At 35.9% G+C, this 14,249-nt stretch overlaps 1 protein-coding gene across 7 annotated transcripts in view; it reads right to left on the bottom strand.

Moving 5' to 3' along the window:
• Positions 1-14,249, bottom strand: part of LRBA (LPS responsive beige-like anchor protein) — a 757,395-nt gene that overhangs the window by 536,857 nt on the left and 206,289 nt on the right. For all 7 annotated transcript variants that reach the window (XM_024977540.2, XM_024977539.2, XM_024977542.2 and 4 more), the window contains exons 32-33: positions 6,633-6,711; positions 4,496-4,629 (exon numbers count right to left, since the gene is read on the bottom strand). In XM_024977540.2, coding sequence (XP_024833308.1) covers positions 4,496-4,629; positions 6,633-6,711 — 213 coding nt within the window. The remainder of the gene's footprint in view (positions 1-4,495; positions 4,630-6,632; positions 6,712-14,249) is intronic.

Raw genomic sequence — 14,249 nt, 5'->3', positions numbered from 1 at the left:
TTAGATTATGAACGCCATATAGAATGATCAATCAATTGAATTTTTTCACTTCTACGTGAATGTTTCCTTCTGATCGTCCTTGTGTACAAACCTACTTCAGTAGCCATTCACTTAGAAATTGCACCAAGCAAGCTGCAGTGCACAATCAACAGTGCATGAACACTGTCACAGGCCTTTTTAGCAAAATGAGATAATCCAGGTTTCTGTCACAAAACATCGTATGGATTTTGCAGAATTAAACTGTTCATGTTGAATGATATGATGCTGAGAAAATCAATTTCCTTTTTGTCCACAGAAATATACTGTGTACTAATGAAGTATTGAGTTTGATAAAAATTATGAATACTGTTCCCTAGCTCTTCAAATTCAGCTACAGATGGTCCAGTACTTATAAAATGTCTTCTCCTATCAATTTTTTTTCTCCTCACCATTATGGACAGAAAACAGAAAATTCTGACTTAACTAACTACATTCAGTGAAAGCTAAAAATAAGATACAAAGCTGGTATCCACAGACTTCTTTTATACCAATATTTCTCAATAATTTTTGAAGAGCCTAAATAGCATTTCATGCCATTTTTTCTTAATTGTGACCCCATGAAATTTTAATCCTAAAAATAAACTATACAGATGTACTGTGAAAGTGAAAGTCACTCAGTCCTGTCCAGCTCTTTGCAACCCCATGGACAACAGTCCATGGAATTCACCAGGCCAGAATACTGGAGTGGGTAGCCTTTCCCTACTCCAGGGGATCTTCCCAATCAGGGATCAAACCCAGGTCTCCCACAATGCAGGTGGCCTCTTTACCAGCTGAGCCACAGGGGAATTCCCAGATGTACTGTGGATACCTAAGATATTTTTGCCCTCCCCAAATACCAGCTTTTAATCCAATTGAGAAAACAAGTTTATATCTTCTTAAAACACAATGCAATACTTTGGCAACATAGTAAGCAAACAGAGAATGATCCAAGATTTGGTTTCCTAGTTCACCCTGATGCTGGGATCAGTTCTAATATTCTTGGTTTTTTATTGTTTTAGTCCTTAGCATAATTAGAAATAACTGATGAGTAACGATAATTAGCAAAATGTTTTAACATACAGGAAAATTAAGATCACAAAAAGCTCATAATGAATCTTAGATTTATAAAAAGTGCCGAATGAAATCATTTAAGGTAACTGTCAGAACAAACTTTATTTACAAGTAATCATCTTTTTGTTTTCGGAAGACATCTTTAAAAACAATAAAAGTAATAAACATCAATTCTTACAAAGGGTTATAACTACTTGAAAAGGGGGGTTAATACTACTAAAATTGAGCCAATCAGAAAATATGTGACTCTAGGCATGATATAACATGAATTATCACATCTAATTAAACTTCAAGCCATCAGAAAACACATAGACTAGATAAACTGTTAAATGACATCAGCAAGAATAGCCACAGAGTCCCAAAATATGTTAACATCCTACAGAACCACCAACCCTATTTCTTCAACAAGTCAATAACATGAAAACCAAGGAATACTGGGAAACTATCTGACATTAGCATGGATTTAAGAGACACATCAAATGAAAAAAATGACTTTTTTGGATCTTAACTGGAAGAAAATCAATTATATAAAAATATCTTTTTAAATAAAGATGAACATGGGCTGAGTATTAAAGGACATTACAGAATTACTATTAATATTATTAGGTATAAGAGAAGCAATTATGATTATGTGAGAAAGTATCTTTTTTACATGAATTATTAGTTATTTAGAGGTGAAATTACATGATGTCTGTGGTTGTTTTAAAGACTAAAGGAAAACAAAATGAGGTGGATTTAACAGTTATGGCAAAACAAAGACGGTCTGGGTAGTCAGCAATAGTAACTTTATAAATATTGCAACTCATATTTTGTAAATATTTTAAATGTTTATTAAAAATTATTAATCAAAATAATTAAAAAATTTTTAAGTAATAAGGTTTCAAGTACCTGGTCACACAGCTAGTGACCAACAGGGACTGAAGGCGCCTGCCTTTTTTTTTTTTTTAAATGGCTGCACCACGCAGCATGTGGGATCTTACTTCTCCAACCCGGGATCAAACTCTGCAGTGGAAGCATGGAGTCTTAACTGCTGGACCACCAGAGATATCCCTTCTACTGAATTTTTTAGTTCAAAACTTTTTCAACAGAATTATGCTTCAATAACCTCTCTCTCAAAACTTTTCTGTTTTACAGTGCATAAAACTACCACCCAAAGGATTCCTCACAACTTAAAATCTATTTGCTATATAAAACTCTTACATCTATTCGTTATTTTTATGAACACAATCCAGTGAGTAGGCAATGATCAAGTTATTTTTTATAGATGATCAAAAGCACATCATCTTCCTTTTTATCATATTATCAGAATTTATCAATAACAAGTTGATTCTAAATTAAATTTTGTTCAAGGATCTAGAATTGTCAAGTTTAATACTTCTGAGTATCTTAGACGGAGAAGGCAATGGCACCCCACTCCAGTACTCCTGCCTGGAAAATCCCCCGGATGGAGGTGCCTGGTAGGCCGCAGTCCATGGGGTCGCTACGAGTCGGATACAACTGAGCGACTTCACTTTCACTTTTCACTTTCATATATTGGAGGAGGAAATGGCAACCCACTCCAGTATTCTTGCCTGGAGAATCCCAGGGACGGGGGAGCCTGGTGGGCTCCCGTCTATGGGGTTACACAGAGTCGGACACGACTGAAGTGACTTAGCATAGCATAGCATAGCATAGTATCTAAGAAGATCCTACTGTGCTCGGTCTATTATAAAATTCAAAGATCAACTAAATAGCAAAAATGTATTGCTATATTGAAAGGCTATAATTAATACATTCATTTTAGCATTATAAAATGAAATATAATTAAAAAGTGTCATATCACTTTAATAGAATAAAAGTTTGATATATGAAGCATAAATTAGGGTGAATTCCTTCAATGTATCAATTCACTTCCTTTCAAATTTTATTACTTCATTAGGTCAAACAGTCCTTGGCTAAATAATTATATCCTTCATCAGAAAGAGTAAATTTCTATCCAAATTTGGTTCAATGCTTCAAAAATTTGAACTTTTTTCCCACATAAATTCAATGCTACCCCTTGACTATATAGAAATGATATCAATCATCACCAACTCAATACATATTTACAGCACGGATGATGATGAAATTATTACATTAGCTAATGACTATTTCTTATAGATAGATGTTTTAAGAGCCAAATAAAGTGCTGATATCCCATAGTTAACACTCAGATAAGGATATCTTGAACTGTTAAACTATCTATAACTTTCATTATCATTATATCCTTATTACTATAAAAAGAGGGGTTTTTTTTTTTTCACAAGTTTTAAGAAATTCCATAGATAACCTAGTAACTGATTGCCCAACAAAAAGTCATGATAACTAAAGCTGTAAGTTGATATTTAAAGATAGTAGAGTACAGATAATTGTGCTTTCCCATGATTCAGCTTTACAAGAATATATGTCTTATCCATAAAACATCAAACCTGGATACAGACAAGCCAGATTTAGTGAACACATACTACAAACACTTTTGAATGAAAAGATTAATTTGACATTATCATTGATGAAGGTCCTCTAGCTTCTTCTTTATAAAATGTTAGTTATGGGAATGAAGATGGGTGTTTTGAAGTCAGTCTGTTAAGCTCAAATAATAAATCTAATTGTTTGAAAAGTTGATCTCTATTGATCTGATTTATACTGTCTGAGAAATTCACGGTAAGTCAACTTTCACTTGGTTGAGTTAACTTCTTGAATATTAGAAAACACTTAATCTGACAAGCGCTTCATGCTTTAAAAAGAGAAAAGAAAAGCCCCAATACCTCGCCATCCATTCCAAAAATGGACGGTTTCCAATCTGCACAGCAATTTACTTCTCCACACTATCTAGTTTGACAAGATATCTATCTAGAAAAGATCAAGTAATCTAGGTATGATACAAGCAAGATAGAGAAAATACTACTGCTTTTTCTCCTTATTCGTAAAACAGAACTCCACTAGTAAAGACTAAAAATGCATTCCTCAATTTCATAACATGTGGCAATACACTGTTTTTTATATACATCTCAAATTCAGGTAAAATCTCAGGAAAAATACACCACTTATTGCTGTTAACATTAGTCTCTCTAATTCTCAATTTTCATGGTTAATTTTAATGTATTAAACATTTCTTACTTTTTGCATTCAATACGTTTTCTTTTATTGTTCCCCAAAACACACAGTAAGAAACCTGCTGAATACAAATCTCATTCAAATCAGTGATTAAAAAAAAACCTTCAACAGATTAGAATACCAGCCATGCCATAATCTTTAAAAGATGGTACAGACTCCATGAGAAGCCTTGTCAAAGGCCAAAAACATTAAAACCTCATGATTCTTTTATTATTCATTTCAGTTTTAAACCCTGAAATTTAAATACATACATGAAGAAAGGAAAACGACTTACTTGTTCCTTCTATAAGCAGTTCCTGTCCATGGCTACCCAAAAGTGTCCGAGAAAGAAAAGGTGCAAAATCTACAAATATCTCTCGCAGAAGAGGAGCTGCCTTTTCCAAAGCATGTTCGAGCCTCTCTGTAATGCTAATGGAAAGATGTTATTAATTATTGTTGATTAATTTTTAAAGTGAGTTTCCGTAAAAATGTAAAATTACGTGAAAAACCGAAAATCATCTAATGACTCATTACTGCTATGTACATCATTCCTCTGCCTGGAGTATCCATTTTTATCCTATTGCACATTGCCACCCCTCGTCCACACAAACAACCTGGAGAACAACCATTCCAAACATCAGCTCTTATTAGAAGTCTTCACTGGCTAGTAGAGAGCGCTTGATTTTGGCCCCATGATAACCAAAAAAACTTTTTTATCAAAATTTAACAACCTTCTATCAGATTTTCTATTGACCACGACCATGCATATATACATGCATTCATATTCACATGTGTTCATACATAAATAAATAGTTGCCAATGCGAGGCAAATTCAAGTTTTGCTTTTTGCAACTTTATGGAAAATTTTTAATCAAATTTTTATCAAATTTTATCAATCTTTTATCTAATTTTCTATTGACCGTGACTATGCATATATATAGACAGACAGATAGATACATATCCACACACATACACATACATACATAGTTGCCAACGTGAGGCAAATTCAAGTTTGGCTTTTTGGAACTCTCTAGAAATTTTTTTTTCAATATTTTCAATCTGCACTTGGTTGGATCCATATCCAACTATATACATATATACATATTTAATGAGTTAAATGACCAATCTAGACAGCATATTAAAAAGGAGAGACATTACTTTCTCAACAAAGGTCCATCTAGTCAAGGCTATGGTTTTTCCAGTAGTCATGTATGGATGTGAGAGTTGGACTATAAAGAAAGCTGAGCGCCAAAGAATTGATGCTTTTGAACTATGGTGTTGGAAAAGACTCTTGAGAGTCCCTTGGACTGCAAGGAGATCCAACCAGTCCATCCTAAAGGAGATCAGTCCTGAGTGTTCACTGGAAGGACTGATGTTGAAGCTGAAACTCCAGTACTTTGGCCACCTGATGCGGAGAGCTGACTCATTTGAAAAGACCCTGATGCTGGGAAAGATTGAGGGCAGGAGGAGAAGGGGACGACAGAGGATGAGATGGTTGGATGGCATCACCGACTCGATGAACCTGAGTTTGGGTAAACTCCGGGAATTGGTGATGGACAGGGAGGCCTGGTGTGCTGCAGTTCATGGGGTCGCAAAGAGTCAGACATGACTGAGCGACTGAACTGAATGAGTTAAAAAAAAAAAAGTTCCCTGCATTTCAGGAATTTCATTTTCTAACTATGAACCAAACATGTATACACATAGTCACTACGTATTTACTGTTCCTACAAAGAGTACTCCTATTTATACTGGCAACAAGAGATGCTACTGAAATTATCAGCAGGTAAGCTGCTGGAAACTTCTGTGGTCAACAACCACCTCTTCCCAGGTGTTCCACATAATACTATTTCTCTCTATTGATCTCATGGAGCCTCTTATCCCTGGATGATATCATAACTATGATCCTACACTTGTAGCACCCAAGTACCTTTATTTGTAAAATGCTATGCATTTTCCAACTGTGGTAAGGCATATATCAAGGACTCTAGCCACAAAGGCTCTAGTGGTGAAATACATTCACAGCCTTCTAAATTAGAATTTGAAACACATATTCCTAACTAGACAAGATAACAGACAGTAAAAATCTACCTATAATTCAATATCAACATAAACTTATTTCAGCATTTCTAGGGAAGAAGAACAATGAATTCCAAATGTTCAATCTACAATCATATGAAATGTAAGCCATTAGTTACTAACTACCTGTGAAATTAAATATTTGTTATCCATTCAGCATTTATTGATCCCAAATAGCTAATTCTCAGGAATCTTTTACACTTCATCTTCTTTCAGAAAAGAAATTCTAAAATATTCCCAAGCCTCTAAATGTCATCTTTTTTTAAAAAGTAATTTTTTAAAAAAATTATAGCTAGATATTTTAAGAGTTATCAAAAGGAATAAATCACAAATATCCAAATTAATAGCTTGAATACCTCATATTTGAAACTTGGTCTTGTGGAACTGAACCAACTGTTGGAACTGCAGGTAATTTTGCATTAGATGATCTACCACCTATAAGAGAAAATAATCATTTATGGGATGAACAAGAATTCAACAAAAAAGGTATCTTGATACCAAATCACCAAAAAAAAAATACTATATTGCATTTTTCCCGGTGCATTTTGCCAGAGAGCACAGTTAGTAAAGAACCTGCCTGCCAATGCAGGAGACACAAGAGATGCAGGTTCAATCCCTGCATCAGGAAGATCCCTGGAGTAGGAAATGGCAACCCACTCCAGTATTCTTGCCTGGAAAATCACATGGACAAACGAGTCTGGAGGGCTACAGTCCATGGGGCCGCAAAGAGTCCAACATGACTGAGCATGCACATACCCATACATTTTTAATGCCTATTATAATTTGATGGGACTTCCCTCGTGTCTCCTTGGTAAAGAATCTGCCTGCAATGCTGGAGATGTGGGTTTGATCCCTGGGTAGGGAAGATCCCTTGGAGAAGGAAACAGCAACACTCTCCAGTATTCTTGCCTGGGAAATCCCATGGACAGAGTATCCTGGCAGGCTACAATCCATGGTGTTATAACAGAACTAGACATGACTTACAGACTAAACAACAACATAATTTGGATAACATTAAAATCTACCAATTAACAAGGTTTTTCTTGAATCATTTAATATATAATTCTCACATAAAGGAGTCTTTAAAACCATCAGCTGAAGAAGTAACAGAAAATTCTGAATCACTCAATTGGGATCATGATTCATTCAGTTCAACATCAAATAGCAACGGACATACCCAAGTAGAAACTTCTTAAAACTGAAGCATAAAGGAGAAACTACTAATTCCAAATTTAGCTTAAATAGGTATGCCTCAGTACCATGACAACTGTATGCAGTCACTAAATAACTTCTGCTCTATACTTTAAACGCTTCTGAGTCTAGTTCAGCAAACATTATGCAATGATCAACTGAGAAATCTTTCTTAAGTGATGGCAACAGAGCATAGACTCGCTCTTGGGTGTCCTCCCTGTAATTAGGACATAACCTGATGTTGTATTTGTCATACTATATTTCAACTGATTTTTTAAATGTCCTTTTCCCTCGTATACTAATCTTTTTGAAAGCAGAGATCTCATCTTTTTCATTCATCTCTCTCAAACACCTAAAGTAACACAATAGAAGGTTCTCAACTTATAGTTGCAAAAATCATTCCCTTAATCAAACCATCTCCCAGATTTTAGTAGGTCATTCTTCCCATATGGTATAAATTTCCCCTCCATTTCCTATAATTTTATGTCCCTATCTTTGTTCAAACTACTATATAAAGTTAATTTCGATCATGTGATCTAATTGTGCTCTCCAATGAACACTCCCAGATATCCTTATTTTTGTTTATCTGTATTGTTCAATGGCCAACTCACCCTCTTAGAGTACAAACTGTTCACAATATCCTGCCCTACACAGAGCTAACTTCTTTATGTTTTACAAAAATAACTGTACTAATAAATTTTACTTGGCAAAAGAAAAATAAATACCAGGAAATCAACTCTGACAAAGTCAAAGAATGGACAATACATGATATAGGAAGTTTGAAAAAGTCCAGAAGACTAATTTGGATGGTAATTTACTGAGGCTTGAAGAGTTCTAAAAAGTTCACAAAAGTAGAGGAAAAATAAAGTTCCCATTTAAGAATCAGAATACATGAGACAGAAAAGCATTTAATTTAAGCTAGGAAGAAGACCTGAAGAAACAGAAGGGTCATTTCCTAAGATTGATAACAGGGTGAAAGAAGAGGAGAGAGGACAAGCGTGGTGTTCAATGCCACTCTCCAACACAAGGGTCACAAGAGTCCCTGGGACTCCACCGGGAGGGCATCCTAACAGCACGGAGGGGACGCGTGCAGGAGACGCACATATTTTGCTTGCATTGGCAGTCCAGGAAGTGAAATTTCCATTTCTAGAAACAGTGTCTTCAAAGGACGCCAAGTTAGTATTAGAGCAAACTGAAATCCCATCACAATTCTATAGAGGGACAGACCAAGAAAGGCAGCTGACGTATTGAAGCAAATGAAACAAAGATGCAAAGCTTACACACAAGGAGGGAAGAGAGGCTTGAAGAATTCTGGAATCTATTAGGATGCACTATCAGAGGTCTGCTGCTTTTGATCCATTCTTAAAACTTCAGGCGTGGGCACACTAGAAACACCTAAAGTAGACAAAATAGTGTGGACAGAAAGATAAGAGAGAAATAGAAGAAATTTCCATCTAGCATGCAGAAAGAAAGATGGTAGAAATAGGTGAGAAGGTAGAAAATCAGCCTCTTTGGCATTGGGGAGCTGGCTGTAATGCCAACTAAGCCCTGGGGTGGTTACGGGCTGGCTTTAGAACCTACAACTAGGTCATGGTCTTCTTTTGCTGACTATGAACAATTTCATAAAACAGCAACATCAAACAATGCCATGCCATGACTATGATGAACCAACATAAAATATCACTCCGTAATCATGTCCCAAAAGACCAAAACATGAACTCCAGGCAAATAACAAAGATGGTCAAACATCCCGAATTCTAATATGAAAGACTGCTATTTCTTTACTAATTAGAGTTTTAGGCTCTGTCAAGTCTTCCATGATTCTAGATAAGACCTAATTAGGATATCTAAAATCATAGAATTACCCATGCTTCCTGACAGTACCTAATGCAGAAGAAAGGCCCACTTCCATAACCCTGACCTCAAATTATCATTTTTTTTCCAATTATTTTATTTACCCAATGCATGGATACATCCTGATTTTTAAATTCAGAAACGTTCTGTACAAGCCCTCCTAGTCCCAGTCCTTTTCCAAAGGCAGCCACTAGCCGCAGTTTGGAAACATATCCTTCCGGACTCTGTTCTCTACACTTACATACAAACTCAAATCCTTTAATAAATCGTTTTCCCAGAGATGTCCAAAGTTTCCTCATTGTCTACATTCTCCCTCACTGAATTAATTTATTCAAACAAAGGTTTATTACTAGGATCTTGATTGGAGGACACTGATACAGACTTTAGACAAAGTCATCAGAGAAAAGATAGGAATCGTGGGCTCATTTTAAAAGAAACAGAATTTAAGAAATCTCTAAGTAAGAATTATTTTCCATAACAATCTATTTCATCTTGGTAAGATGCACATTCTCCCACATGATAACATCTCTTAAATCAATGAATTTTACAAAGGTATCTTAACAAGTAGTGAACTAGAAGTTGAGACCTAATTGTGAGAAAACTGGATAAAATCAGGAAAGCAACAGAATTGAGTCTGTAATTTGGTAAATGACTAAAGAAGGGGGAATGCATTAACTCTCTGAATTCACTGTTTTGACAATCTACAACCTCAAGATTATATAAACTAGAGGAGAAACACTTGTAAAATATAAGCATATCATCTGAGGACACGTATACCTTGGAGATATTTTGGGTTCAATTCCATACCACGGCAATAAAGTAAATATCACAACAAAGCAAGTCACACAAATTTTTTGGTTTCCCAGTGCATAAAAATCCATTTGACATCATAGAGTTACAACATACTTTCAATCTGTTAAAAAAATTTTTTTTTTAATTTTCAGAAAAATTTCTAAACCACACTGTATCTGAAAACCACAATAAAGTGAAGCACAATAACTGCATTCTTTTACAAATTGAAGATCTGTGGCAACTCTGCATCAAGCAAGTGTATGGACACCATTTTTCCAATGATACTTGCTCACATCACATCTAAACATCCACATTTTGGTGCTTCTCATATTTCAAACTTTTCCTTTTTATTATTATATTTATTATGGTGAGCTGTGATCAGTGATCTTTGATGTTATTATTGTAAAACTATTATGACTGATGGAGAAGGCAATGGCACCCCACTCCAGCACTCTTGCCTGGAAAATCCCAAGGACAGAGGAGCCTGGTGGGCTGCAGTCCATGGGGTCTCGAAGAGTCGGACACGACTGAGCGACTTTACTTTCACTTTTCACTTCCACACATTGGAGAAAGAAATGGCAACCCACTCCAGTGTTCTTGCCTGGAGAATCCCAGGGATGGGGGAGCCTGGTAGGCTGCCGTCTAGGAGGTCGTACAGAGTCAGACACAACTGAAGTGACTTAGCAGCAGCATTATGACTGAAGGCTTCAGTTATGGTTAGCATTTTTAATAATAAGTTATTTTTAAGTTAAGGTATACACATGGTATTTTTAGACATAATGCTACAGGATAGTGTAAATAACTTTTATATGCACTGGGAAACAAAAAATTCATGTGACTCACTTTGTGATAGTCACTTTATTGCAGTGGTCTCCAAGGTATGCCTGTATATAAAACATATACTCTCATTAACATACATATCTATATAGTACACTCCCTAACCTGACCCCTGAGAGGACCTGCGAGCATCTAACACCTAACTGTGTGCACCCTGGCTTGTGAGTACTATACCCCACTATACAGACAAAGCAGAAACAGTTGATTTAGTATCTGTGGAAGAAAAGCACAAAATGAACTTGAAACATCTACTTTTGTTTTCTAGAAGGCAAGGAAATGTCCAAGGAATGACAGGATATGTCCCAGTGGCAAAGGGGCCAGCTTAAAGGGACTCGCACCTACCAAGATGAAGACAATCTGAGCATGAAAATAACAACAGCAACTGATTATAATATGTCCAATAAAACAGGAAGCCATGAAGCCATGCTGATAAAACTGACTGCTGATAAAATTAACAATCTGGAAAATAGGATATTTAAAGAATTTCAAAGTATATCTCGACAAAACACTTATTAATCACAACTCTACAATATAGAAACCTGGCAGCTATACTTTAATCAAGTGATGAAAGTGGTCACGGTCAAGCATTTTAACCATTTTAACAAATCAAAATTGTGCACCATATGATCAGATTCTTTCCTTCTCTGTCCCAGAACAGTTCTAGCAGAGAAATATAATGATTTTAATCAAGAGGAAATATCAGATCAACTCAAATTCAGGGACACTCATTTGGTTGTTCCCAGTATTTTACAATAAACAATGTTTTGTATGTGCTTATATAAATCTATACGCACTCCTTTATATCCTTGAAGTAACTTCCTAAAGTCAATAAGCCCAAAGTTTAATTGTTGATACACACTGGCTTCCCTGGTAGTTCAGCTGGTAAAGAATCCACCTATAAAGCAGAAGACCCCCATTTGATCTCTGGGTCAGGAAGATCCCCTGGAGAAAGGGATAGGCTACCTACTCCAGTATTCTTGCCTGAAGAATTCCATGGACAGAGGGGCCTTGAAGGCTACAGTCCAAGGGGTCGAAAAGAGTTGGACACAACTGAGTGACTTTCACTTTCATACACTGTCAAATTGCCCAATTGCCCTAAAGAAAGAAAAAGTAATTTCCACCTCTTTATTAATAAAATTGAATATATTTTTTCCAATTGACAGGAAACATAATTGACTGTTCTGATCTTTTGAGTATTTTTATTGGAATCTTGTTCTTTATGATTCTACTCATCAGCCACCCACAACCAAAGCATTTTCAAATTGAATCCTAGCTCTATCAATAAAAGGTCAGTTTGTTTGATAACAGCTACCCTTAAGAGGTTATAGAATAAAAGTTCAGGGAAAACAGAAAGGATTCTGTCACTTACTGTGTGACCTTGGGCAAAGTTACTTAAGCTCTCTGTGCTTTACTTACCTCATCTAAAAAATTAACAGTGATACTCATGTCACAGAATTATTTCAAGGATTAAAGTACTTAGAACCTATACCACAGTAAACATACAATGAGTGACAGTTTCCCTTCCTACTCTTCTATTCTAGGACCACCTTTAAAATATTGAAAGGAAGTTATCATGTTTCCCTTTAGTCTGTACTTGAGGCTGAAAAGACACCCAAATTTTTCAATGATTATTCATGTGACATTAAGCACAGGTAACTTAAATGAGATGAAGCTTATAAAATGAAGTACCTTTACAAATTTCCCCATACAAACTTAAGATGAAAGGTAAATTCTTTTGAAAAATCTAGAACCCAATCCCAGATTTCACTGCTATAAAAAGTGGATTGCCAACAGTTTCATTTATCAGATTGGTATAAAAAACAAAGAGTCAAAAACATTTGGTAAATCTAGCCACTGTCCTCCACAGCCTGTCACTGCCTCACAACATTCCCAAGATTTCCTGGATTACTTCAATTTATCCAGGCACTTTGATTCAGCTTGCTCACTCAACTAAGGCAAAGTTAATTCTGGCTATAGATAAACAAAGCCAGGCTCTAATCAGGGGTTTTGTAGATTTAACTTATTAAGAAACAGCAAAGATCTGGGATAACGTGACCTTCTGAGAAACATGATTGGTCTTTAGGCAGAATCTGATCAATAATCAGCAGTTCTGATTACAGGTCTCAGACAAACAGAAGCATTGGGAAATGTGGACTGTTTTATTAGAGAGCGAGTACTTCAGCAATCTTCCCAGTTACCCTCTGGATAATTACCCAGCCTAGCTCTCAGAGTGTGGAGAAGGCAATGGCACCCCACTCCAGTACTCTTGCCTGGAAAATCCCGTGGACAAAGGAGTCTGGTAGGCTGCAGTCCATGGGGTCGGGTCGCTAGGAGTCGGACATGACTGAGGGACTTCACTTTCACTTTTCACTTTCATGCACTGGAGAAGGAAATGGCAACCCACTCCAGTGTTCTTGCCTGGAGAATCCCAGGGATGGGGGAGCCTGGTGGGCTGCCATCTCTGGGATTGCACAGAGTCGGACATGACTGAAGCGACTTAGCAGCAGCTCTCAAAGTGAGCATACTCCTACAAGACAAACTTATCCAGAGTGAATCTCTCTTTTCCACAACACACTTTCTTCCCCTTCCATTGATAATTAGAGTTGACTTTTCTTTTTATTAAGATTATAGTTTCTTGCTGACCTTCTTGCCATACTCGCCACCCGGCTCAAGAGAGAGCGAGCTATCATTACATAAAAAACTAACAAATTAAATATAATCTATCTTAATGAATAGGATTGATTTTTAAATGAAGTACACATTTTTTTCATACTAAATTTTTAAAGTACATGTATCAATTCCCATATTTTCACTGCCAAATGATTTCCAGTCTTGTATTTTGAAATTAAAATTTCAAACTGGAAGGCAAGATAAAGTGAAATTGAAAATATTTATTTCTGTCAGGGCCAATCCTTCTATTCTCACATAATGCTCATTAAGTCCTTCAAAGACCTAACACTGTTATTACACTCAGTTAATGATACCTGCGATTTTCTAGATTCCTGACAGCAATATGATCATTGAATCATGGTTGGCCACTGACTTCTGCTACCAGTGATTAATGAAATATTTCTGAGCTGTTTTTAGAGATAGTTTTTAAAAACCATCTTTATTTAGAGTATGTTGGACATTTTCCCTAAAAGGACTAATTGGCATCTTTTCTTGATCTTTTCTGAAGTTGACATAAAGGAATTATAAGGTTCAATCTAGTTAAAAATAGAAATAGAAGTAAAAAGTCTCAAGAAAATGTAAAGTAAAAAGTCTCAAGCTTCACAAAATAGTTTAAAACATTAGCTTTA

The sequence above is a fragment of the Bos taurus genome, chromosome 17, assembly GCF_002263795.3.
Source record: "Bos taurus isolate L1 Dominette 01449 registration number 42190680 breed Hereford chromosome 17, ARS-UCD2.0, whole genome shotgun sequence".
Lineage (NCBI taxonomy): Eukaryota > Metazoa > Chordata > Mammalia > Artiodactyla > Bovidae > Bos > Bos taurus.
The sequence above is the reverse complement of the archived record's forward strand: the minus strand, read 5'-3'. Positions and strand labels throughout refer to the sequence as shown.